The following is a 13,622-nucleotide window of genomic DNA, read 5'->3' on the forward strand; positions in this document are numbered from 1 at the left end:
GGGTATGGAGTGTGAGTTTAATGCTGAGGAATTGCTACCTAGAGCAATTTACTGGGGATCCAAAATCATTATTTGCTTTACAAGAGATTCACATTCCACTGATATTGTTTTTGGTTACAGAATAAATTTGAAAAAGAGTCTCTAATCCAATAGGAAGGCTGAAAATTAATATGCTATCTGCTTTTCACAATGGATAATATTTTTAGCACTCCTGCTTGATCACTGTAACAGAAGTAATTTCATTTCCGTCTACTTGGACAATGAAAAGAATGTAATTGTTTCGTCTGAAAAACTCATACAACTTTACAAATGTCAGAAATGCTTTATTGTTTTGGAGATGCACAAGGAGAGTGTCTCAGGAAAATGAATGAAATGTCATCTCGTAGATGGAAACTTTATAAAAAAGATTTGCTCTATTAAAAAAGCTGGCTGAGACAGCAGGGATGGTTTGGGTAAAAAGTAAGCAGTAGTAGAAGTATGCTTGTTGAATCTTGTTAGTTCTCTGGGCTTGTAAAAGTAGTAAATCTAGGGGAAAAATTACAATGTAAAAATGCAAGAAGTATTGGGGTTTTAATTACTTCACAGAAACAAAACTTGCGGAGAGGATAACTTGTAACACCCAACTGCTCTCTTAGGGAGTTGACTGAACAGCTTGTTTAATTTTGAGCTGTATATAGTATACTGTATATAGTATACATACTGTATATAGAAAATAAATAGAGTGGCAGCTGGATCCAGTGATGATTTGTTGGTTCTGAAAGAGCCGTATGTATTCTGTGTAAGGAAGTGTCATGGGTGGTTGTTTTGGGAAATACTCCTGCATTCATACTACAAATGCATGTCCTGCAAATTTTCATTAAAATGCATCTCGTACATAAGGCACTCCAATGTAGTACTGGAGTAACAGGTTTTTGGATTTGGTTTTAACAGTTTAGGTAGTAGAAGGAGCAAATTCTGGAATAGCAGGCCAAAGTCTGCCCCAATTCTTATCTTTTAGGGTCCCAATTGTATTTTCTGGGGATATGGGATACAGTAAGATTTGTGTTTGGTCCAGGATGAGTAATATGAAGAATGAGACAATTTACACAGTTCAAGAAGAAATGTTAAGCATTTACATTAAGTAAAAGCCTGGGAAGTAAAGGAGGAAAAAGTACAGATGCACAAAAGGGAAAGGGAGGGTGAAGTGGAAGAGGCTGTTAGAGATTTTGTTATTTTCTGGCCTTTAATTTCACTGGGTTTCTTTTGTTGCAAAAAGACAAATCATTACGCACTTTGTCTTTCATGATTTTTAACACCCCAGCAAAGAGAGATGTATTAAAAATACACTGAAATGCCTAAAGGGATTCAGTATAAGCTCAACTAACTTCAAATTACAGATCCTGGGAAGAAGCTTATTTGTGTGTTCTTAAAGAACCTGTTGCTGTGTAGTCTGCAGCAGGCTTGCAGCAGCAGTTCGTCTGGGTCCTGCAGTCCTTTGGAAGGGATGCTTTGTCTCCCCTTTTCATGGTCCTGGCTCTGTTCTTCATTGGAACTCGTGTCTTTAATGACTCGTACCAGCTGAGATGTGTAGTGTTTCCTACCAGGAATTTTTAATATGTGTTGTCACTTTTTCTTTTACATTCAGGTTGTGAAGGGCCTTACCTATTTATGGAGTCTAAAGATTTTACATAGAGGTGAGTAACAGATGTTTTCTGTTTTCCAGTGAAATACCATATTATTTTATTTTAACAACACTTTCTACAGAGACAGTAGACCATACTAGCATCTGGTTTGATTCCAGTGGAGTAATGCAGAATGAATCTTACTCATTAGTCTTGAAGATTTTCTGATAAAATATTTTTTACTGCTGTTCTCTTTTATTGCCCTCCCTCCTCCCCTACAAAGAAAAAGACTAAAGAGAGGAAAGAATTTTATAGAGATTTAGATGCTTAGGGTTACAAACAGGTGCCCAGTGGAAAAATCAGCAAGGAAAATCAGATGTTTGACTAGTATTGAAAATAGAAGATCGATAATGAATTTTCTTATGTACTTCAGAAATCTCACGTAACAGCCACAAGCGTTGCTAGAGTCTCAGATCTCTAAAATTGTGGCCTGCTGTCCTCTAACATGGTCATGAATAATTAAAGAAACTTTAAACCTGCTTGGACATAAGCCATTTTTGGGTTTTGCTGTTCATTCTCCTTCCTGGAGCTAATCTGTATTTTTATAAACTTCTCATTTATTTCTTGCTTTTTAATATTGTTACATTTTGTTAAAAATGTATCTGTTGTGGTAAGTTAATTCAGATATACTAGAACTTTCAAAACCAATGTCAGTTCTGGAAACTGTGGAAAATGCTGTTTAAAGAACAAAGAAGCCTTTCCCCCTACACCACCATCCCCCCCTGCCAAAAAAAAGAGAGAGAAACTCATTACATTTATAATGTTTCTAAAGTGTCTGAAAGTAACTGCTCTGGTTCCTAATGTTGCTAACAATACTGTTTAATTTAACCCATCTGCTCACTCAGCCCGTGTGCACAGTTGGAGCGTGCAGTAACCGACATCATTTGTGATTGAAAGAGAAGTGTAGAGAGACACATAGAAAATTTTAAGTTGCAAACCAAGTAGGTAAGACCATTTCTTCTGGGGTGCCTAGTTTTGGAGTGTCTGAGAAGTAGGTGCTAGGCTCTGGCAAGGTGATGAGCAATGCCTGGGTTAGGCACCCAGGCTCCTGATGTGATCAGTGCAAAGAGTCAGGCACCTCTGGAGAGTTATCCAGAAATCTGTGCACTGAGTGGGGAGAACAAGCTAATAGGAAACACTAATTGCCAGTATGTATTGAGGTCCTGCCCCTCCTTAAAGCTTAGGCTCAGACTGTCCTCCGGCTTTTGTGGAGTTTGTTTGTAGTGGAGGAGAAGATTGATCCTTTCTTTATGTAATGGCCCAGCGAGCAGCTGTGCAACAGGACATCGGGTTCAATTCTTCCTCAGTCTCACAGCATCTCCCTCCTGGGAGATGGCTCTGACGTGAGAGCACAGGCTGTCTCCTGGGTGGGAGAAAGAGGGCTGTGGCCAGAAGAGTGAGTAGAGATCAAGAGAGGACCTGACTTTGTTACCCCCGATTAGAAGGCGAGTGAAATGCTAAGGCTGCTGGTGTATTTGACCCTAGGCTGTTGCTGGATTAAAAGAACAAAAATAACCAAGAGTCCATGACCAACTTGGTGCAGACACAGGTTACCAAGGAGGCTTCATTTCTGGTGATGGTTTAAACATTTCACCTACCAGACTGAATGTTGCCAGATGCAGAGATTTATCAGCTCCATCCACTCGCAGCAAAAGGATGAACAGTTTAGATGCCAGAGCTGCCACAGCGATTGACAGAATAAATATAAAAGAAAAGGTAGCTGGAACATCTGTGGCTGGGTATCGCTCTGAATAGGCTATACAGTCCTTGCCGCCATTTTATAACACCCAAGAAGAAAAAAGCAGATTGGAAATTTTTTTCATTTTTAATTTTTTCATTGAAGATTCTGGCTGCCTGCTGAATGTGATTTGGAGAGAGCGATGTGGTCAGGCATAAATACTATAACTGTAACATTTTATTCTGCTGTTGCTGTAAATTTAGAACCTGGGTCTGATTTTTGCTTTGCCAGTAAAACACAATCTCTCCTTCTGCATGGGTTTCATTGCCTTGATTGAAGAGCAGCTCTGAGTTTTTGATAAATTATGTATGGTCCTTGCTATGGTCTAAAGAAAGGCGCAGAAACTGATTTTTCATCACACTTCCAATTTTCTGGCCTTGGTCTGTTGCTGGATTGACCAAGGTGAGAACAGCACTGCAAAACACCATGGAGGGGATAACTAGCATTCCAGCATCCAGAAGAGTTTCCTCAAGGGATTGGATTTCAGTATTACTCTACCCATTTTTAAGATACAGAACATGTGTGTACTTAAAAATGGGTACAGAGAATACAATGCAAGGAGGATGCCTATTTCTCAAAGTTATCTCCTTCAGCTGTCTACTGGTTTTAATGCAGCAGAGGTAAATGAAAGAAAATTTAACCCTGACTTCTTTGCTGTCACATGTAAAGCAGACCATGCAGGAAGCTCACATAGGCTAAGAAGTCAAGAATTTCCACCGTGGTGATAACGAAGGTGGAGAAGCAGTCATCGTGAAGAAGCTGTGTAAGGCAGTGCAGCACCCGACAGTTTGTGACTTGAGCATGGATTAAAGCGAAGGAAACAAACAATGAGCAAGTCTTTTATTCCAGATCAGACATTTCAGCAAATATTACAGCTTAACTTCAAAACAAACCTTGCAACTAATGAGGTGATAGCCGTGCATATTAATAAACCCAAAGCTGTAGTCATAGTCATCACACCCACATCAAACATAAACATAAGATTAACACCTATACCACTTCTTTGGAAGATGTGAGAATGTCCCAATGATAAGTGTGCTCTTTTCCCCAGAGGATAAGAAGTAGAAATGGAAGGGTAATGAGAAATTAACTTAGATTTAAAACAGAATTAGCAATTAAACAAGTCTAATCATGTACAAAGTCAAAGTTTGTATAAAGACAAACCAAAATCTGTTAAGTTCAAGAATAAGTATAGACCGTATGCATTTTATGTGGTATGTTTTTCTCTGTTCACACCTCCTTATTAAAAGAAATGTATGAAATAAATGTTACCCGCTTGTGTTTAATTGTACTGATCTGTATTTGTATGCATGACTGTCTGTTTACTGGGGGCCAGCATGTATTGCATGGTTTGGGCACCTTGGTTTCTGACTAGGTTTTAAATTTGTCTCAGAGTTTTGGAAGTTTTTTCTGGTTGGTGATTTGTGAGCTTGAGCAGAGTTGATGATTTGGACTTCCTGGACTGTCTGTTGATTGCGTGGCTGTCTATGGCAGAAGGGAGGTTTGTGCCTCACTCAGACCATCTCTTTTTTCCCCAGGATATTCCCATAGAAGGATAATCAAATCCTCTTTGTTTTGATGTAAGCTACTGGAGCTGAGGAGTGCTGGTTCGTAGGAACAGGCACTAGTGCAATATGCACAGTGAGTGTTCCCATTTTCTCAGCAGTAACGGTGGTTTGCTGAGGGTTTCACCAAAGATGTCCAGAGCAGCGTATTTGACTTCCCCCCCGCCACTATTTTTAGGTTTGTGAGAAATAATCAGCGGTAGTGCTACATATAATGAAGCACAAACAAAAGTACTAGAGCATGTGTACATATACATATACATACTTATGTATGTATATATATGTATAGCTAAACACATATGTGTACACTCATGGACCACTTACCCGTATTTGAAAAAAATAATCCTGGCCTCTGCAAAAAGCATGCTGATGAGGTTGTTATGGCAAGAAAGTATTTTCATTCTTCCAGCAGCTTCACTTTAACACTAATGCTCTGTGAGCTGTCTGCGGCTAAAGTTGTGCTTTTTTATCTCGTATCCCTTGAACCTGGCATACTGTGGGTTTATATTTTTAAAAGACAGAAAAAATCAAGAGAGAGCTTTTAAAAATCTGGGGGGTTTCTCCCCACAATTGTTAATCTGTTTGCTTTTCAATAAAACAAGATGACTGAAGTGTTTGGTGTTCAAAAAGCTGAACTTCTGACAATTCTGTTTACTGGTAAGTAAGACCTTGGAGGTCCGATTTATTTGCAGAGAGGTGAAATGACTTAGATATATCATAAAGAGGACTTGTTCATCCTCTATAATGATGCTTCATAGAAATAATTTGTATTAAGCAAGCACTGGTAATGGGAGCATAATGACCCCTTTTGGCTCTTGTTTAAATTCTTTCACTTCTAAACAGTAATATTAATCACAAGCAGATGGTGCAGAACATTATTTATGCACATTTGTTTTCCAAAACCAAAAAATGTTTAACCCATTAACTGAAGCAGTTTATGAAACAAAAAGGCTAATTTACTGACTGGGTGATTTTTCTCCCCACTTTCAATATGAGATATTTTGTGAAGTGACATTTTTGTCTAGGATTGTCACTTCCTTTTTTTCTTGAGGAAACCAATGCAACCCTTGGAATTCATAGCAAATATTTGCTTAAATCCTCCATTTGCAGTGCTGTTTAAATTCTGCTGTAAGGACAGATAGTATTTGTTCTTAGCAGTGCTTGTTTGGCTGCAGCTTGCTCGGTAGAGTCCCCAACCTGCACAGGCTTCCCTTCCTTTACGGACTGATTGCCAATTGCTTTTTTCAGGAATTTTTTTTTTTTTTTTTAAAGTTCTGTTTGTGGAAGAATTTCAGGATCAAGCCATGCTTAATGAATGACAGATCTTTTTTTAATTATATCAGCTTACTGTCACATCCCACATGAAAGCAGGGAAGGGGAGATGGGGTCTGCAGATCCCCAGTGACACAAGGTGATGGCTGGATAGAGCCTTGGCTCTTCCTTGGTGGGATAGGGGACAAATGTGGCGTGGTGGTTTCCTCTGGTGAGTTGTGTGAAGGGGACGGGAACTTGTGGGCTGCACTTGGAGACCACCCTGCTTCTTCCTCTGAACTCATGACATACACGTGTTTGAGTCCTTACAGAAAGAAAATTTGGCTGCGCACATGTTGCATCATCATCACTTTCTGTGAGGTCATAGCGTTTCACACTCAGAGCTTCCTTCTGCTTTCCCAGACCCTTCACTCAGAGTGAAAGGATTTTTGCTTTGTTAAAAAACAGTGCTGATGATCTGGTCCTGATCCCACAAACCTGTTTTCAGCCATACTGCACCAAAATGTTTCTCTCATCCATTTGGCCATTAATTATTTTTGTTACATCCTTTACAATTAAAAGCAAGAGCCTCTTGTTATACTGCGGTTTTCTTTTAGAAGTGTTAGTGCTGTCAACTGCTGGATTCGTGGTGCAGAATGTCAGTATTTTCTGCGTGTGTAATTGCACCTGCTGTTTAGTTCATTACAATTCAGCGCAAGCCTAGTAATGAGGTAGCTCTATTGGCTGCCGTATTTTTAGAAAGAAGGTTAAACAGGATTACTGTGCAACTTACTGTTCTTCTCGGGATACAGGATAGAGCCTGCTGATGTACTTGGCATGTCTTGTTAGATTTAGCAAAGTCACTCAACACCGGAGAGGGGTGTGCTGCTTAGCGGGTTGCCACAAGCAAATATTTGAGTCTCCCTGAAGCTTTAGTTAGAAAACATATCCTAAAATGTTGTTGGGAAGTGTATGGGAGGTTTTGCAACTGCATGGATCACTCTGTAGCAGTGGTGGTGTTTCAACACCTGAGGCGGGGGAGTAGGTAAAAATCCATCAAAAATGGAACACACGGATTGAATTCCCAAAGATAAATGGAGATCAGGGTACACAGACTGAGTCTGTTGATGCTGTAACATGATGGAGACATTTGTGACTAATTTTTCTTTTGGCTTTGGGGGAAATTGCAAAATGTATTGGCAGTATTGATACCTAACTTAAAACGTACAGATCCACTTAGGTTATATAATGTACTATTGAATGCTCCCCTTTTTAAACTGGATTTTTAGCTCAAATATAGGAAAGCATTTAATCAGCTTGTTAATTGAGGTTATACATTTCTACATTACAGAGACAAATTAAGCAAGCTACTGTGGTACCAGAAAACATCTGCTAAACAAAGGCAAACTTAATGATAAACAAAATTAGGTTCTTTTCTAGTTGGGTTTCATCCATCTGCACCCAACTAGTGTTCACTTTTAAAGAAGGCAAAGATACAAGCTATTGCTTTTAATCCATTTTGACAGAAGAAAGCAGTGATTAGGCAAAGCCACTGTGCTCTAATCTTCCCAAGTTTATGCCAGGCCATAACGTGCACATTATGCTTTCTGACTGGCATCCCTGGAACAGAAAAGGTGCTCAATGTTTCCTGCACTACAGTCAGGCTGGATGTTTACATGTCAATTTTACAGTATGCAGCAGAAGTGTACCAACTTCTTTTGACATCAGACGGGGTCAACGTTAAGATCTTTGCGCCACTGACAATCTGGCTTTACAATGTACATTGATGTTTTATTTGCTGGACCGGGTTTAGTAATCGTTTTTAGGCGTTGCTGGCAGTTAACCTGTGTAAAAGCTCTGAAAATGTGAGATCAGAGCTGTTTTATGCAGTAGAAGCTGTGGAGGTGGAAGCCAGTGGTTTTGAATAATGGTGTACACAAGAGCAAAGCTGCACTGTATATATGTTCTTGTAGCAGAAGGAGCCTCGAATGCACTTGTCTTTTTTGTGTTTTGCATGTGTTTTTATATACAGGTGTTTGTATGGGATACTTTGTAATTTTTTATTAAATTCTGCTCTTGTCACCATATGGAATTAAGCAAGGGCTGTTAGGGAAGAGGGAGGCAGGGTTAATTGCAGTGTTAGAATACAAAGTCGCAGGGCTGGGAGGAACCTTAAAAGATCAGCCTGGCTATCCCCTGATACGAAAACAGGCTTCACCGTTTGCGCTGTTGCTTTTGGCTCATTCCTAAATTGTCCAGTGACAGAGTTTGTTCCCTCTCTGTCATTTCCCCTTCATGCCATAATCTGCAGATCCTTTTTTGCAGACCTGCTCCAGCCTACACTCCAGGCAGTTCTTTAATCCTATATTTATGCAGTTGATTAATCCCCATCTAAATGTAGTGCTTCCATTTGTCCCTATTGAATGTCATCTTATTTTTTCAGTCTGATTTTCCAGTTTGTCATGATCATGTTGAATTCTAGGTCCTATGCTTCAGTCCACTTGCTGTCCCTCCCAGATGGGTGTCAGCTGCAGATTTGGACTCTGATCTTAAGGGTCTTTTCCAACCTAAATGATTCTGTGATTTAATAACAGGGTTTACTAGTATTTGAGAGGTACAGTGTCATCTGTGCTACTGACTGTTACAAACCAGAGGTTGCATTTGGAATATATCTTTGAAGTATTTCCTATTAAAATCCATCATGCCAATGTTCGTAATGATCTCTGTATATGCAATGTGTGTCTAGGATAGTACAGATTAAATCCAGTTTTGTTCCCTCAACAGATGTGAAGCCGTCTAATATGTTGGTGAACACGCGAGGCCAGGTGAAGCTGTGTGACTTCGGGGTTAGCACTCAGGTAATTCCCCCTTCAGATATCTGCCCACTCTCCTTCTAATGTCAAAATCACCTGGCTGCCAGACAAACAGCCCCACAGCAAGCTCCCCTCTGCTGGGACAGCCCTATTCATTTTTAATCTCTGGGCGACTTTTCTTCATCTGAATATGATTGTTCATTGTTTAATGACAGTAAAAACTGCTGATATTGTAATTACTACTTACGAATAGCAAACTTCATTGATATGCAGCTTTGATATGAAAGCGTTTTGGCCAGACAAAAGGGAGGGCAGAACGAGAGATGTGTCTGGGGAGCCCAACTGGCCCACAATAAAAATTAATATTGGGAGTAACAATAGTGGTGGGCTTTTACAATGTGCAGCACAAATTTTAATTAATTTCCATTTTGGGCCTCCCTGGAGAACTTCTCTGATAGTGACCCATGAGCTTGCTGTGATGTTGATTTGAATTTCAGCACCTTTACTCTCAGCCAAACATGAGGACCAAAGAGAAGGTCAGCCTTGTATTATAAGTTGTCAGAGTCTGTTGTCCCTCCAGCGTATTTAGTGCTCGTTGCATTCAAGTGATGAATGTGGCTTTATTCACATCTTGAGCCAGCTGACTGAAAAATGAATGCGTTCAATCCTACTTCAAATTGACTTTTTATATCAGACTAGTTTGGGGTACTAAAGCGATAAGCATCCTGTTTAACAGAATTGTTTAAGGTTATCTGCCATAAACTGTAATGCAGTGCTTGTTTAAATTGGAACTCTCATTCCGAACAAAAGAGAGATTTAATCATTTTTAATGCCTTTGCAGATAAATTTGTTCCCTTTTACATAATTTTTAGTTGATTTATAGGAATGATGATTGTAGGTTAAATGAGGAATAATTGCCCATTTTATTTCCACATTATCTTTATATTGTTCTAACAGACTGTTTTGTCTGATAGCTGGTGAATTCTATAGCCAAGACGTATGTTGGAACAAATGCTTATATGGCGGTAAGTGGATTTATGCAGGAATAACATTTAAATAGAAGTATTTCTTCACAGTCTTGTTCTGTGTAATGCAGGATATATTCTAAATCAATTCTCAAAACTTCATCTCTCCCTATCCCCAGCATAAGCTATGTCTTAATGGTGTGTGCCACGGAACAACTCCCTTTTACTGTCTTGCAGACCCACTGCTTTCCTATCTGTGCTCACCTGCCTGCCCAGTGACAACTGCACTTCTTGCTCATAGGGAAGAGTAATATTGGAAAAGGGTTTCTTTCGTGTATTTTCAGTTGCCTTTACTACATTAGTAACAACCGGGAACAAAGAAGGGAGCCAGTTCAACGTTCAAAAAAGAGCTTTCCCCTGATAGCCTGCGACTCTGCAGGCCGCTGACAGTCTGATACCATCCACAATTTGGGAGCTGCTGCTCCCAGCCTGCAGTTTAGCAAAGCAGTAAACTACAAAAGTTAGCATGTATTTTCTGTTAGATCAATTTGATTAATTTTAGTTCTCCGTTTAACAGATGTGAAAACTTAAATGCTTCAGTTTAGGGTGGTATATTAACTGTTGACTTTTATTTTGGGCATTAAAATTCTCTTAGCAAACTACTTCTGTCATAATAGTGAGGAAAAAATAAGTGTTCGGCTTGTTTAAAAAAAAAAGGGTAAACAATACAAAGTGGTTGATACTTGTATTTTTCAAACCTCAGAAAAGAGGAGAGAGAAATCCATGACCTTTAATCGCACTTAGGTATTTTTTCTTACTTTCTTGTAAGAAGAAAGCAGACCAGGGTGTCCATTTATTTGCTAAGTGCTTTTCTAGTCAAGGTGTACTCATTATGTGGCTTCTGAAACACTCATGCCACCATCCTAGAAAGACTTCGGCTATCCTGTGTCATCAGAATAGTATGTGCAGAAAAATGATTTAAAAAAAAAAAGAGAGGAAAAAAATCTGGTCTTAATGTAATACCACATTTCCTTAGTAAGCCTGCGGATTTCTGTGCCTTCATTTTCTAAAAGAACTGGAATATAGCGATTCAGACAAATAAACAGCTTCAGATTAATCAACTTTTCCAACTCAGCTGTTACTCTTAGAGTGGTCTTAAGCAGGTCTGAGAATTAAATTGTATTATGCTTTTAGTGTACAAATCAAGATTACTGTTCTCTTTCCCAGGTGTACATTAAATAAATTACTTTTTTTTTCTTATTGTTCATGGATGAATGTGATAGATTCATTTATTAATTGAAAAAGAGAAGTTTAAGCTAAAACATAGTTGATCTGATTTCTTGTGTTAAAATTGTTTTGCTTGCTGAATGAGTCATTTGTCATCATCAAATTTATAGTCTAGTCATCAAAAAATAATGAAGGTCATAAGCTTTGGTTTGCCTACTTGGCAGACTGAGTGAATTTGAAACCATTAAAAAAATTGAGGTTTCTGTTTAAAATAAATAAGCAAAAAAGCTTTTTGATTGAGAAATTAAGATTTCCAACAAAAATACATTTTCTGTAAAATCATTTTATCACCACTTTCATCCAAAATTATTTTCTGTATTAAAAAGTAACCAGTTGTAGCAATTTTTAAGAGAAAATATTTTTGAGCTGTGTATCCTTAGGATGATGTCTGTGTTGCACACTTTACTTATGCATGTGTTATTCTTATTTTTATCCTCTTTTCCATACTCTTAAATTCACGTGACTAGACTTTTTGTTTAAATGTGCAAATGATTTACTTGCCACTGTCTTGCATGAATACAGAGGTTCTAAACATAAGTTGCTGTTTAAAACTTGAGCTGTTGTAACAGAAGAATAAACAATTTAATATTGTTCAGTGTGAATTATGCATCTGATTTGGCAGCTGAGGAAAGGCCAAGGTCTCATCTGCACTAAAAAGATCTGCGAGTATTACCATCTTGCCACGGGTGCGCTGTCTGCTGGTAACAAAACATGCTTGGCTGGGATAGCCAATACCATGTTATGTTATAAAGACAGATGTATCTGTCGGTGTACATTTTTGGCTGCATATCTGCATCTTTAGGAGGATCTTTATCAGTATAAAAGGATGCTTAAAAATTGTATCCATATATGAATGATGCTGTTGCAAACATTTCTCAGATATGCTGACCTAGGCTAACTATACTTAATGAAGGCTTACCTTAATGAACTTTAAAAAAATAAATAAATAAAATTTTTGGATCACTGTTCAGCAGAAAATAAATGAGGTTCAGTCAAAAAGATTTTGTTCCAGTTACATTCTGGGGTGGCTTTTTAGGTTACGGCAGTTGTGGAAGGCTATCCTTAAAGATAACGTGGGCAGCACTGTGTTTTTTACTTAACATTCATGCTGCGATAAAAGCTCTTGACCTGGGATTAGCAGTGCAGAGTAAACATCCGAAAACACATTGGACTGGCACTAATTTGGGAGTTTGTTTTCTAAAAAAGGTCTCTGGATTATTAAAGACTAAAAATACAGCCAGTGCTTTGTAGGTGGTTGGGCTAGACAGGTGCATTAACAGCACAGTGGGGAGAGAAGTCTCATGGAGCCTTTTATTGTTACATTTCATGCTGTACTTGACCTTGGAAATGCTTAAATTGTAGCTTTCAAGTAAAAACTAGCAGTTATGTTTTACAGCTTTCTATTTCATGAGGCATTAAACTTGCTATTAATAGTTTTGAATGAAGTCTTTTTTTCTATAGGTCAAAAATGAAATTAAAAAGTATATAAAATAAAATTGCTGGCATGTGACTTCATTGATTCTTTTGGCTTCAATAACTTTGCTTTTTAAACCATAGTTACTCCCCAAGCCCTTGACTCAACATTAGGAGTCTGTTTTCCTAGTGTACCTTGCTGCCGTGCCTGGGCTTAGCAGTAGATGTGTACACTGTTGGACCCTCACAACTTGAGGGGTTTGCTGCGCATGTGCAAGCCATTGGCTTTTTTTGTTGGCTAAAACAGCCCAAACACAAATGCCATGGCCAACTTTACAAGGTGCATAGCAATGCATGGCTACAAGTCTAAGCATAACCGAGTCCTTCGCTCTTAAAGAAGAGGCAAAAATAAATAAGTCATGTTTGAAGAGTGGATTTGCTCTCTGCCAGGTTAGCTGGTGAGCTTAGCTTCTTCGCATTTTCTCAGTTGATTTGTTTGCCCTGGGCTAGCTTTTGTGGAATAAGTACGTATGTTTGTTTGCTAGGCTCAAGAAGGTGTTTCTTTCCGTCTCTTTGCAGCCTGAGCGGATTTCAGGAGAACAGTATGGAATTCATTCGGATGTTTGGAGTCTAGGGATTTCCTTCATGGAGGTATGCAAATATCTCTCATTTTCATGTGCACAATGCAAGAATCCAATGAAATCTAACATCAAAACATTTTAATGTAGTCTTTGTATACTCTTTTATATGTGCATGCTTTTAACTATTGCTAAGTTTCTTGGCTGTATTTAGAATGGGTCTGTTCTCATTGCGCTCAATTTGGTTAGATACAAAGAGCCTCTGTACAAACCATTTACCAGTCTTAAACCCTCTAATAAAACTCCATATGAGAGTAAGAAGTAGGGCCTGGTACATGGATGCCTCTGCAT

The 13,622-nt window shown here is 38.6% G+C and overlaps 1 protein-coding gene across 5 annotated transcripts in view; it reads left to right on the plus strand.

Moving 5' to 3' along the window:
- MAP2K5 (mitogen-activated protein kinase kinase 5) overlaps positions 1–13,622 on the plus strand; it is a 140,282-nt gene that overhangs the window by 61,188 nt on the left and 65,472 nt on the right. For all 5 annotated transcript variants that reach the window (XM_069798655.1, XM_069798652.1, XM_069798653.1 and 2 more), the window contains 4 exons: positions 1,625–1,673; positions 9,000–9,073; positions 10,003–10,053; positions 13,273–13,344. In XM_069798655.1, the coding sequence (XP_069654756.1) occupies positions 1,625–1,673; positions 9,000–9,073; positions 10,003–10,053; positions 13,273–13,344 (246 nt within the window). The remainder of the gene's footprint in view (positions 1–1,624; positions 1,674–8,999; positions 9,074–10,002; positions 10,054–13,272; positions 13,345–13,622) is intronic.

The sequence above is a fragment of the Haliaeetus albicilla genome, chromosome 12 (genome assembly GCF_947461875.1).
Source record: "Haliaeetus albicilla chromosome 12, bHalAlb1.1, whole genome shotgun sequence".
NCBI classification, from domain to species: domain Eukaryota; kingdom Metazoa; phylum Chordata; class Aves; order Accipitriformes; family Accipitridae; genus Haliaeetus; species Haliaeetus albicilla.